The sequence below is a fragment of the Cherax quadricarinatus genome, chromosome 80, assembly GCF_038502225.1.
Source record: "Cherax quadricarinatus isolate ZL_2023a chromosome 80, ASM3850222v1, whole genome shotgun sequence".
In the NCBI taxonomy this organism is placed as follows: Eukaryota; Metazoa; Arthropoda; class Malacostraca; order Decapoda; family Parastacidae; genus Cherax; species Cherax quadricarinatus.
Window position 1 is genome coordinate 14,137,138 of NC_091371.1, and position 13,080 is coordinate 14,150,217.

Genomic DNA, 13,080 nt, shown 5'->3' on the forward strand with positions numbered 1-13,080 from the left:
AGGAGGTTTTTAAAGTCCTTTAAAATACTTCATTAGTTATCAATCAATTAGTAGTTACAAAGCGGGTTTGCGAGTCGCCGATTTTCGTAGCGAGGATAATAAACACCTGCGGTGGGAGCCAACCAGCGGGCCGCTGGTGACGCCATGCATGGCAACCACCCTAGCAACCAGTACACAAACCCTTCAACGTAAAACATCAAGTCAGTTGTTGTTTGTCGTGTTTCAAGGTGGGTGACGAGTATTTCCCCTCTGACGTGGAGCTACGAGTGGGCACCAAGTGACAGAAAAGCACGAAGTGTGGTCACAGTTTCATGGTGTGGTGCTCGGTTGTGGAATGATGCAAGGGGGAAACTGCGTATCTGTGTGACAAAGACCATTTGTTTACAGATAGGTGTGGTAACTCGTACCTTGGTTCATTCAGGGAAAAGTTAAGAATGAACGCGTGAGAGACGAGTCAGGGGCGTCCGCAGTACCCGTTTATAACACAGTGGGACGCGACACGCCTTACGTCGTCCCATCACCAGCACAAAGAGAATTTTAAGAGAACGCGCAGCTGACGTACTGTTAAATAAACCTTAAGGGTCACGCAGCTAACGTGCTGTCAACAGAATTTTAAGGGACTTTTAGCTGACGTACTGTTAAGATAATCTTAAGGGACTTGGAGCTGACGTAGTCCAAAGGTTCTATATGACGCGCAGTTGATTTTGGATGCGCGGCTGACGCGCTGTCTAGAGAATCTTAAGAACGTGCAGCTGTGTTAAGATAATCTTAAGGGACGCACAGCCGACGTATTAAGAAAGTTTCAAAAGACTCGACTGACGTACCGCCTTTCAGGCGTGGTGGTGTTTTACCAGCAGGATCTGCTTCACCATGCGAGCTGCTACATCAACATGAATCACATGTACAGTGTGGGCAGCAGCAGCAGCAGCGAGGACGCCTGGCCTCTGAGATCGTGTGTTAGGTCTCCATCTCTTAGTCCGTCTGAGGGCCGCCTTCCAGTAAGCAACGTGTTGCGCGTATCTTGCGTTGTGATGGGCGCGGGAGTGGCCCTCTAGCATCCAGTTAAGATGAGTGCTAAGAGGAAGCCCCGGACGCCCACACCGCCCCCAGGGAAGGAGAACGCAGAGGAGACCGAGGACTTGTACGCCGGCAGGAGAGTCTCCGTGTCGGAATTCGACGGGCAGGACTTCGGCTACGAAAGCGTCAGTTCCCCGGGGGCGTCGAGCACATCATCTGAACCCGGGTATATCAGAAAACCCGGGTTCGAACACCATGCACACGAGTTCCGAGCAACGCCATCCACCCCCACTCAGGTGGGTGCAAGTACATCGGGCGGGACTACTAGCCTAGCTACAAACCTGGCAGGAGGATTGGCTATCAGAACCTCCCTGCATAAGTCCTTGGTGCTGCAGTCTCCCACCGGTTCTATAGGTTCCAAGGGTAGCAAGAAAAAGAAGAGCAACGCCCATGAGACCAGAGAGGACAAGAGCGATGGTACCGGCTCACCCTCGCCCAACCCTTCCAGACCCAGGGTTAAAAAAGGTCAGTTTTATAGTAATGTGGATAATCCTCTTTCCTATCTATTAGCAGACGGAGGATCGAGCCTCCACTACTCTTTACACTGAATCACCCACATGGGATTAGCAATGAAAATCAATGAGTATGTACCTCACGACCCATACTCCATTCCCTACGGCAGAAAAAAGAAAGTATAACCAAAATTCACAATTGGTCAATACAAACCCCTATTACATACAGTGCTCTTCAAGCGCTCTTCTTACACCTTTAGCCCCTGTTCACGTTACAGTAAACAGACACCTGAGTGTTGACTTTCGCGGGAAGCATCCTGGGAGGGAAGGGAGAGGAGGTAGTAAATTTTAGATAAGGCTTTTTTTTTAAATGAGCCGAGGTAAATGACTGAACTAAGAGCTCTTAGCCTGTTAATGAGCTGAGGTAGGATAACAGCTCTTAGACTATGAATGAGCTGAGATGGGATAAAGAGTTCTTAGCCTGTCAACAGCTGGTGTAAGTATAACTTTTAACTTGTAAATTCAAGGATATTAAAACTGAGCTCTGCTTGATGCAATCACAAAAAGATATAAATGAGAACCGACTATAGAGTTTAAGGTTATTCTCCATCAAGGGGAACAGGGTGAGGTACCTTGATGCTAGTGAAGGGCTCTTGATGCAGGAAATTGGAGCTATCCTACTTTCACTCAGATCAAACCTAATTGCATCCTATTCCCCAGGCGTTGTATGAACCCCTACAGGTTTAACTATTCTACAGGAATGCAACACCAATAACATTGCTCCTTAGGATAAGTAAACAAGTATCATCAATAAGATGAAAAGTTAGTTGTAATATTCTGTAACTTCCTCAAGCATACGTCTAACGTGACGGTCTGGAGTTTTGAGACTCTCTGATCGAGGGTTCTAACCCCGCCCGTGGTATGGTTTGATACGTCTAATATTTTACACCTTCCTCGGGGAAGCTGTAGCATGTCCCTTCACCGAGACACTCGGAGTCGAAAAAATGAGCAGTGTGATAGTTTACATTAGTTTCCTATCATCACGGTAGAAGTTCTGAGCACCTTGAGACCTTGGGTGGGATGGAGTGGTTATAACTCTCATAGCATTGAATCTTCTTGTCTGTCCGTCAATTTATGGTATTTTATTTGGTGGGTTGAAAGCGTTGGGTGTTTGTAGTCACCAGACCACACTGTAGTGACCTGTTTCACTTGTGCGTTCTGGACTATTAGTTGTATCGGAATCTGTACTCATGATGGGGCAGCGGGCCTCCAGCAACAACAGCCTGATTGGCCAGGCTAGCACTAGACGAGCCTGGTCCATGGACGGGCTCCGGGAGTAGGAAGACTCGAAACTTATCAAAGGTATATGATGTTCATAGCCTCGGATACTAAACTTTGAGCTTCAGGTCAAGGTGGTTGAACTTGTCCATGTAAGGTAGAGCCAAATGTTTCGTGTCTCTGCTGCTGATGGTATGAAAGTGTTAGAAAGTGATGTAGAATAAGTAGTGGAGGACACGGTTTATATAGAACAAGTTAGGTCATCCACAGTAGTGGAGGACATGGTTTATATAGAACAAGTTAGGTCATCCACAGTAGTGGAGGACATGGTTTATATAGAACAAGTTAGGTCATCCACAGTAGTGGAGGACATGGTTTATATAGAACAAGTTAGGTCATCCACAGTAGTGGAGGACATGGTTTATATAGAACAAGTTAGGTCATCCACAGTAGTGGAGGACATGGTTTATATAGAACAAGTTAGGTCATCCACAGTAGTGGATGACATGGTTTATATAGAACAAGTTAGGTCATCCACAGTAGTGGAGGACATGGTTTATATAGAACAAGTTAGGTCATCCACAGTAGTGGAGGACATGGTTTATATAGAACAAGTTAGGTCATCCACAGTAGTGGAGGACATGGTTTATATAGAACAAGTTAGGTCATCCACAGTAGTGGAGGACATGTTTTATATAGAACAAGTTTGGTCATCCACAGTAGTGGATGACATGGTTTATATAGAACAAGTTAGGTCATCCACAGTAGTGGAGGACATGGTTTATATAGAACAAGTTAGGTCATCCACAGTAGTGGAGGACATGGTTTATATAGGACAAGTTAGGTCATCCACAGTAGTGGAGGACATGGTTTATATAGGACAAGTTAGGTCATCCACAGTAGTGGAGGACATGGTTTATATAGGACAAGTTAGGTCATCCACAGTAGTGGAGGACATGGTTTATATAGAACAAGTTAGGTCATCAGTAAGGCATTATTTCGTTATTAAATGCATCATTTAATTATCATTGAGATAAGAAACCTTTGTGATTATATATCACTATTTCAAAAATCCCAAGCGAACCTAACCTAGCTGTGCTTAATCGTACCTAAAATAGTTACCATAATAGTAGTAGTAATAGTGGTAGTGGTAGTAGTAGTAGTATGTAGTATATGTACGTATGTATGTATGTATTCATGGTTGTTAAACACTGTTGACAAGATAAGAAATTAGTCCTTCACATCAACAAAACCTCATTTGCTCTTCCCCTTCTTGATGCAATTAACGTGTATCAGATCATGATGGTTTGGCGGCTTCTGGCACTACACTCGTGATGGTGGGTTCATCCACCTCTCTAGTCAGTCATCACAGCCACTACTCTGGTGGTGGGTCATCCACCTCTCTAGTCAGTCATCACAGCCACTACTCTGGTGGTGGGTCATCCACCTCTCTAGTCAGTCATCACAGCCACTACTCTGGTGGTGGGTTCATCCACCTCTCTAGTCAGTCATCACAGCCACTACTCTGGTGGTGGGTCATCCACCTCTCTAGTCTCAGTCATCACAGCCACTACTCTGACGGTGGGTCATCCACCTCTCTAGTCAGTCATCACAGCCACTACTCTGGTGGTGGGTTCATCCACCTCTCTAGTCAGTCATCACAGCCACTACTCTGGTGGTGGGTCATCCACCTCTCTAGTCAGTCATCACAGCCACTACTCTGGTGGTGGGTCATCCACCTCTCTAGTCAGTCATCACAGCCACTACTCTGGTGGTGGGTCATCCACCTCTCTAGTCAGTCATCACAGCCACTACTCTGGCGGTGGGTCATCCACCTCTCTAGTCAGTCATCACAGCCACTACTTTGGTGGTGGGTCATCCATCTCTCTAGTCAGTCATCACAGCCACTACTTTGGTGGTGGGTCATCCACCTCTCTAGTCAGTCATCACAGCCACTACTTTGGTGGTGGGTCATCCACCTCTCTAGTCAGTCATCACAGCCACTACTCTGGCGGTGGGTCATCCACCTCTCAAGTCAGTCATCACAGCCACTACTTTGGTGGTGGGTCATCCATCTCTCTAGTCAGCCATCACATCATTTACATTCGTGATAGTGTCATCCACCTTTCTAATCAGCCATCAGAGCCACCACACTGGTGGTCGTGAGTACATGCACCTCTCTGGTCAACCAACACAGCCACTATATTGGTGTCGTGGGTTCATCTTCCGCTCTGGCCGGTCAACAGCCATTACTCTCCTGGTGGTGGATAGTAAGTATTCAGGTATACACAAATACAGTTACATAGATTATCATACATAGCAGCATATGTGTAGTGAACTTAGGATAACCCAAAAAAGTCTTAGTTACCATTATTCACAGGAGTATATGAACTGTTTTGTGCCTTAGCATATATAAACGGTGAGATGTGAATCTGTATATACACCGTGAGGTGCATATGAAAATTATTATGTGAGCAAATAACCTGCAGGAAGCTTACAGGGTATTACCTGAATTATTACCTGCAAGTAATTTGGTTGAGGTAAGTGGGACTTAAGTCACAGTAGGTCACTGAACAGTAATTCCCTCGAATGCCCACTTCTTCACCACACTCACAAAAAGCTAGACCTGGCATTAAATTAATACTCATAATACTAAAACCAGCTACTCTGGCAATTAAAGTTATGTGGATTGTATGTTATTTTGGTTTACTTGCTGGGTACACAAAATATTCATATTAACACTTACCATTTAATTACTGTAGATGGAATACACCACAACACTTACCTAATACCTAGACCCTACAATGGCCATCTGAGATCTAAATGCAAAGACTAATGGTGTACTTCCCAGTGAGTGATGTTGCATCCCTTATTTTTCGCCATTCACACGTAATTCTTGAGGTCCTGCAAATTTCCTATCCTAATTCTTCAGCAGGGGGCATTAACACGGGTTCCTATTACAAATTTAGGCCGAAACACCCCCAACTTGGCCTCGGAAAACGCCGAATTATATTGCACAATTAAGTCCAGTACGCACACATTAAATTCAATATGGCGTCTCTCCCCGGCGTCACTTAGCAGGTCTTCTACCCCCCCCCTCACTCGAAAGGGTCAAATCAGCATCACATTTTATTACACATTTATTGTATTATTCAAATTTACTCATGCTGAATTTAGGAAAATCCAAAATTTTCCAGAGTGCATATTACAGTGTATAAACACAGCATATACACAATAAGGCGTGCATATGAGCCTATCGTTTCCCGACGGGTAGAGAACTGCCTTTTACTAACTTTTTAACTGTCTTGCCAATGATTCGAACCCTACACGTACCCTCAGTGGTTTACGGTCATGTTATTACGATCCTGACGAGTCAGCCTAAGCAATCTTCTAGGCTTACATAGTTCTGGACCGAATATATCGCGTCAGGACGCTCTAGAAAAGACATTACAGTGTTTTTTCACTACGATATTTCTATTATCCTACTACGATATTTCTCCTATTATCCTACTACGATATTTCTCCTATTATCCCATCAGTGTTCTCCCACTGTGGTACTTGTGTTCTCCCACTGTGGTCCCTGTGTTCTCCCACTATGGTCCCTGTGTTCTCCCACTGGTACTTGTGTTCTCCCACTGTGGTGCTTGTTTTATCCCACTGTGATACTTGTATTATCCTACTGTGGTACATGTATTACCCCTCTGTGGTACTTGTATTATCCCACTGTGGTACTTGTGTTCTCCCACTGTAGTACTTGTGTTCTCCCACTGTGGTACTTGTGTTGTCCCACTGTGGTACTTGTGTTATCACACTGTAGTACTTGTGTTCTCCCACTGTGGTGCTTGTTTTATCCCACTGTGGTACTTGTATTATCCTACTGTGGTACATGTATTACCCCTCTGTGGTACTTGTATTATCCCACTGTGGTACTTGTGTTCTCCCACTGTAGTACGTGTGTTCTCCCACTGTGGTACTTGTGTTCTCCCACTGTGGTACTTGTGTTGTCCCACTGTGGTACTTGTGTTATCACACTGTAGTACTTGTGGTGCTTGTTTTATCCCACTGTGGTACTTGTATTATCCTACTGTGGTACATGTATTACCCCTCTGTGGTACTTGTATTATCCCACTGTGGTACTTGTGTTCTCCCACAGTAGTACGTGTGTTCTCCCACTGTGGTACTTGTGTTCTCCCACTGTGGTACTTGTGTTGTCCCACTGTGGTACTTGTGTTATCACACTGTAGTACTTGTGTTCTTCCACTGTGGTACTTGTGTTATCCCACTGTGGTACCTGTTATCCAACAACACTACTTGTATTATCCCACTACGTTACTTCTTGTATTACCCCACTATGCTACTTGTATTATCTCTCTATGCTACGTTCTGTATTACTCCGGGCGATACACAGTAAAGTGGTTCTTTCATCAGGGATAGTAAAAGACTAAATTGCCTACCAGGGTAATCAAGGGTATATTGATTATCCTGCTAGGATACAGAGGTAGTTCAAGCTCTTGTCAAAACTCCCTTCAAGAGGAGGGTGGGAAGTGCTTTAATACAAGGAAGAGTTCTTGATCTAAGGACCTGAAGCTACACTCTCCTTCAATGGATCAAACTTTATTACCTCCCATGGCGGGTAATGGAGGTTACTTTTGCTGTAGTTAGTACGGCAGTATGTATAAATTCTCTCCTTACTTTGGTTACTATTTGTGTTTTCCTTAGATAATATTTGTTACATGAAGTATAATTATTACATTTGTATGTGGTATTATATGGCCATGGAAAGCTTATTACATTTGTTGACAGATAAGGCCTATTTTGTTATTTTTATGTGCTGTGATGTACTTTTTAATAAAATATATAAAAAAAATGGAGGTTACAGCCTATTCACTACACTAGGCTCATTTAAGCTGCAGGTAACCTCTTCACTTTAAGCCATAAAATGGGGATTAGACTCTCAACATATATACTCCGAGAGAAATACTTCTCTGGGTGTATATATCCTGTGATTACCTCCAATTCTCCAGCTATATGACCCCTAAGGGTTTAGCGTTTCCCTGTGATTATAATAATATACTATAGGAAAAAAAGAGATCCATCATCGTGTTAATCAGATCAAAACGTTCATATAATTAATGATTATTTATAAAGTTATACACTTATATTATGAATAATAATATTATTATAATAATATTATTATTATTTTTATTATAAAAAAAAGCTAAACCACAAGGGTTACAATGAATGATAAATATGGCATTATGATACACAACTATTCAAAAAATTTAGGCCCAGACTTTCATATTTTTATAAATTATTTTCTTCATTACTGAGAAATTTATGCAACAACTTTAAACATTTTTTTTACCAAGTTTCTGAAGTAGTTTTGGGTTTCCGGGTGAAAAATATATTGTGGTTAAGGATAATGAGGACGGCTCCTACGGTAATAATAGTACTTATTTGTGGTTACAAGGGTTGATTCTCAGCTCCTGGCCCCCGCCTCTTGATTAACTTGCCACTGGCTAGATTCACTCCCTCGTAGTCGTGTGGGCCCTATCGTACCTGCTCTTAAAACTGTGTGATCCCTGATTTTGATGAAAACACACACACACACACTGTGTATATATATATATATATATGTATATATATATATATATATATATATATATATATATATATATATATATATATATATATATATATATATATATATATGTGTGTGTGTGTGTGTGTGTGTGTGTGTATATACACACTATGTTAGGTTTAAAACGTATCATCTGAGCGGGAGTTATTATGCTGCATTTCACCTGTACATTAACATCAAGAATATTATATTAAGATAGGGATTAAAGTAAACTCAGAGTATACAATAGGAACCTCACTACTCAGTGTATATACCCTGTCTTATATATCTTAATTACCGTGGCATTATCTGGAACACTGATGACCAGAGGGAGCAAGGGACTTTAATAATAGCACCTCTAAGCGACCCTGTCCTAGATACCTGTAAGCATATATATATATATATATATATATATATATATATATATATATATATATATATATATATATATATATATATATATATATATTTATATATATATATATATATATATATATATATATATATATATGTATTAGTTGGCGTAGGAATTCAAAGAATTAAAACATAAAATGTCACGCGTTCTTTCGTTCAAATCTTCAACGCTGATATTTCTTTCTTGTGGTCTGCGGTAGAGGGAGCTGGACTTACTGGACACAGAGATACTTTCTGGGACAGCACATCAACCGAAATATATATAATAATTATTAAGGCGAAACGCTGTGGTTTTTTGAATCTTTGAGCGTTGGAGTATTAAAAGGACTGTCCTGTCTTTTAATGACATGAGACATACTACTCTCATAGCCAGACTTTCCACCCAGAGGACATAAAGGAATAACCTCTCCGTGATCCTCATTTTTCCTACCTATTCTTCCCGCCCTGCCTGTACTCCCCCCCCCCCCCATCTACCATGATGCTTTATAAAGTTATATACTAATGCAAACGTACATACAAGTATACAGATGCATAAGGGCGCAGAAGACATGCACATTGATGAAGGCAGGCGCAAGACTCGGAAATGAATGCTGAAGACACGCACGCAGGAGACGCATATGCATGCATTTTGACGCAAAAGACACCTACATGAACGCACAAGACACGCACATATACCCACAAGATACGCACACGAGCATATGATACGGAAATACATGGGCAATACTCACAGGCATACACATACAGATACACAAAACACCCACACATAACAGGGGACAACATGACAAATTATAGAGCTTTAGGATGATTGCTAATGTTTGTGATGGATGGGGAGCAGCAATTAATGCCGTCTGCACCTCAACATTAATGATCTGAGGCTTTGATAATATCACACGTAAAATATACAATTACTGTTTGTGTATGTGCGACCGGGAGGTCACGATGAAAATATTGTCGGTCAAATGGTAGCTGCTGTGTGTTAATTCACCTATATGTGGGGTGCAGGGGTCGAGTCTCAGCTCCTGGCTCTGGAGTGTGTACTCCCCTATATGTAATTGCAGGGGTCGAGTCTCAGCCCCTGGCTCCGGAGTGTGTAATCAACTATATGTGGGTGCAGGGGTCGAGTCTCAGCTCCTGGCTCTGGAGTGTGTACTCCCCTATATGTGATTGCAGGGGTCGAGTCTCAGCTCTTGGCTCCAGAGTGTGTAATCAACCATATGTGGGTGCAGGGGTCGAGTCTGAGCTCCTGGCTCTGGAGTGTATACTCACCTATATGTGAGTGCTAGGGTCGATTCATAATGTTAGTCAGCACACTTGATACGTCATTGTTTCCAATCTACAACTTTTTACAGTTACTCCTCGATCCTCTATCCTTGCCAGCCGCCAGATAACAATAGCGTAAGCAGTTCTGCTAAAGGTCACTTAAAGCACTGAGAGTTAAAAAAAAAGTGAAAGAAATCGACCAGCGCTGGCCAACGATCGGGTTACAAATATCACCCGCCAGGGAGATGACACTCATGTATATTTAATTACTTCCTCCTGTTTACAGAAGTCATTGTGGTCACTGTTGATAAACAATGAAGAAAAAACCGATTAAATATTTAATACACACACAGAATATATATATATATATATATATATATATATATATATATATATATATATATATATATATATATATATATATATATATATATGTCGTGCCGAATATGTAAAACTGGTCAATTAGCAAGAACTCATTTAAAATTAAGTCCTTTCTGAAACTCTCTTATACGTTTAAAGATATATTTTTTCATTAATGTTAATGCAAACATTTTTAATTTTGCACCAAAAGAATCTTAGAAAACTTACCTAACCTTATTATAACAAGATCAATTTATTTTAGCCTAACCCAACTAAATATATTTTAAATACATTTACAGTAATTTAGTACTAAACAAACACAATCAAATATATTTTTTTTCGTTAGGTTCAGAATGATTTTGGCGAAATTATTGCATACACAAATTTTCACTTGTCCTATAAGGCAAGATGAACGTTGCTATTTAAGCCAAGATCGCAAGTTCTGCCTATTCGGCACGACATATATATATATATATATATATATATATGTCGTGCCGAATAGGCAGAACTTGCGATCTTGGCTTAAATAGCAACGCTCATCTTGCCATATAGGACAAGTGAAAATTTGTGTATGCAATAATTTCGCCAAAATCATTCTGAACCTAACGAAAAAAATATATTTCACTGTGTTTGTTTAGTATTAAATTACTGTAAACAAATCTAAAATATATTTAGTTAGGTTAGGCTAAAATAAATTGCGCTTGTTATAATAAGGTTAGGTAAGTTTTCTAAGTTCCTTTTGGTGCAAAATTATAAATTTTTACATCAACATTAATGAAAAAAATATATCTCTAAACGTACAAGAGAAAATTTTAAAAAGGATTTAATTTTAAATGAGTTCTTGCTAATTGACCAGTTTTACATATTAGGCACGACATATATATATATATATATATATATATATATATATATATATATATATATATATATATATATATATATATATATATATATATATATGCAATGCAAGGAATTCGCGAGAGCATGCGAAATATACACAAACACTGATCTCTGGCTGAAGGAGACTCGAACCTACGAACCTTAGGACAAAACGTGTAGCTCATGCTACACGCCAAGGTATTGGTCCAGTGTGGGTAGATTGGTAAAGCACTGCATACCTTGTCCTAAGGTTCGTAGGTTCGAGTCTCCTTCAGCCAGAGATCAGTATATATATATATATATATATATATATATATATATATATATATATATATATATATATATATATATATATATTTATTTATTTTTGTTGCAAAATACAGAATAGATTAAATGCCAAGTGGCCATACCGAGCATATTGTGCAACTCACTTGTATACTTGTAGTCAAGAATACTTTAATCCCTAAGATAAGGGTAAAAATAAACTCTCAGTGTGTATACTATGAAGGAGGTTGTTAGTTTGCCAGAAGCAATGGGTAAATATCTGCCGACGTGGGCGTTCTGGTAGCTACAAATAGTAACAAAGAGGTAATTACGTAGAAGTATATATACCATACAAACACAATCAGCACAAACACTGACATACAGCTGAATATGACTCTCGTTTCTGGTCTCAATTCTGAAACTACCTACCTGTCTCTCCCTACTTCCTTCCTCCGTCTCTCCCTACTTCCTTCCTCCGTCTCTCCCTACTTCCTTCCTCCGTCTCTCCCTACTTCCTTCCTCCGTCTCTCCTTACTTCCTTCCTCTGTCTCTCCCTACTTCCTTCCTCTGTCTCTCCCTACTTCCTCAGTCTCTCCCTACTTCCTTCCTCTGTCTCTCCCTACTTCCTTCCTCCGTCTCTCCCTACTTCCTTCCTCCGTCTCTCCTTACTTCCTTCCTCTGTCTCTCCCTACTTCCTTCCTCTGTCTCTCCTTACTTCCTTCCTCTGTCTCTCCCTACTTCCTTCCTCTGTCTCTCCTTACTTCCTCAGTCTCTCCCTACTTCCTTCCTCTGTCTCTCCCTACTTCCTTCCTCTGTCTCTCCCTACTTCCTTCCTCTGTCTCTCCTTACTTCCTTCCTCTGTCTCTCCCTACTTCCTTCCTCTGTCTCTCCCTACTTCCTCAGTCTCTCCCTACTTCCTTCCTCTGTCTCTCCCTACTTCCTTCCTCTGTCTCTCCCTACTTCCTTCCTCTGTCTCTCCCTACTTCCTTCCTCCGTCTCTCCCTACTTCCTTCCTCCGTCTCTCCTTACTTCCTTCCTCTGTCTCTCCCTACTTCCTTCCTCTGTCTCTCCTTACTTCCTTCCTCTGTCTCTCCCTACTTCCTTCCTCTGTCTCTCCTTACTTCCTTCCTCTGTCTCTCCCTACTTCCTTCCTCTGTCTCTCCCTACTTCCTCAGTCTCTCCCTACTTCCTTCCTCTGTCTCTCCCTACTTCCTTCCTCTGTCTCTCCCTACTTCCTTCCTCCGTCTCTCCCTACTTCCTTCCTCCGTCTCTCCTTACTTCCTTCCTCTGTCTCTCCCTACTTCCTTCCTCTGTCTCTCCTTACTTCCTTCCTCTGTCTCTCCCTACTTCCTTCCTCTCTCTCCCTACTTCCTTCCTCTGTCTCTCCCTACTTCCTCTGTCTCTCCCTACTTCCTTCCTCCGTCTCTCCCTACTTCCTTCCTCCGTCTCTCCTTCCTTCCTCTGTCTCTCCCTACT

General features: G+C 41.5%; 1 protein-coding gene across 1 annotated transcript in view; it reads left to right on the forward strand.

The window, feature by feature from the left end:
* The first annotated feature begins 222 nt into the window (after positions 1-222).
* LOC128702423 (uncharacterized) overlaps positions 223-13,080 on the forward strand; it is a 104,486-nt gene continuing 91,628 nt past the window's right edge. The window contains exon 1 of the mRNA XM_070102158.1: positions 223-1,542. Within this exon, the coding sequence (XP_069958259.1) occupies positions 1,068-1,542 (475 nt within the window). The 5' untranslated portion in view covers positions 223-1,067. The remainder of the gene's footprint in view (positions 1,543-13,080) is intronic.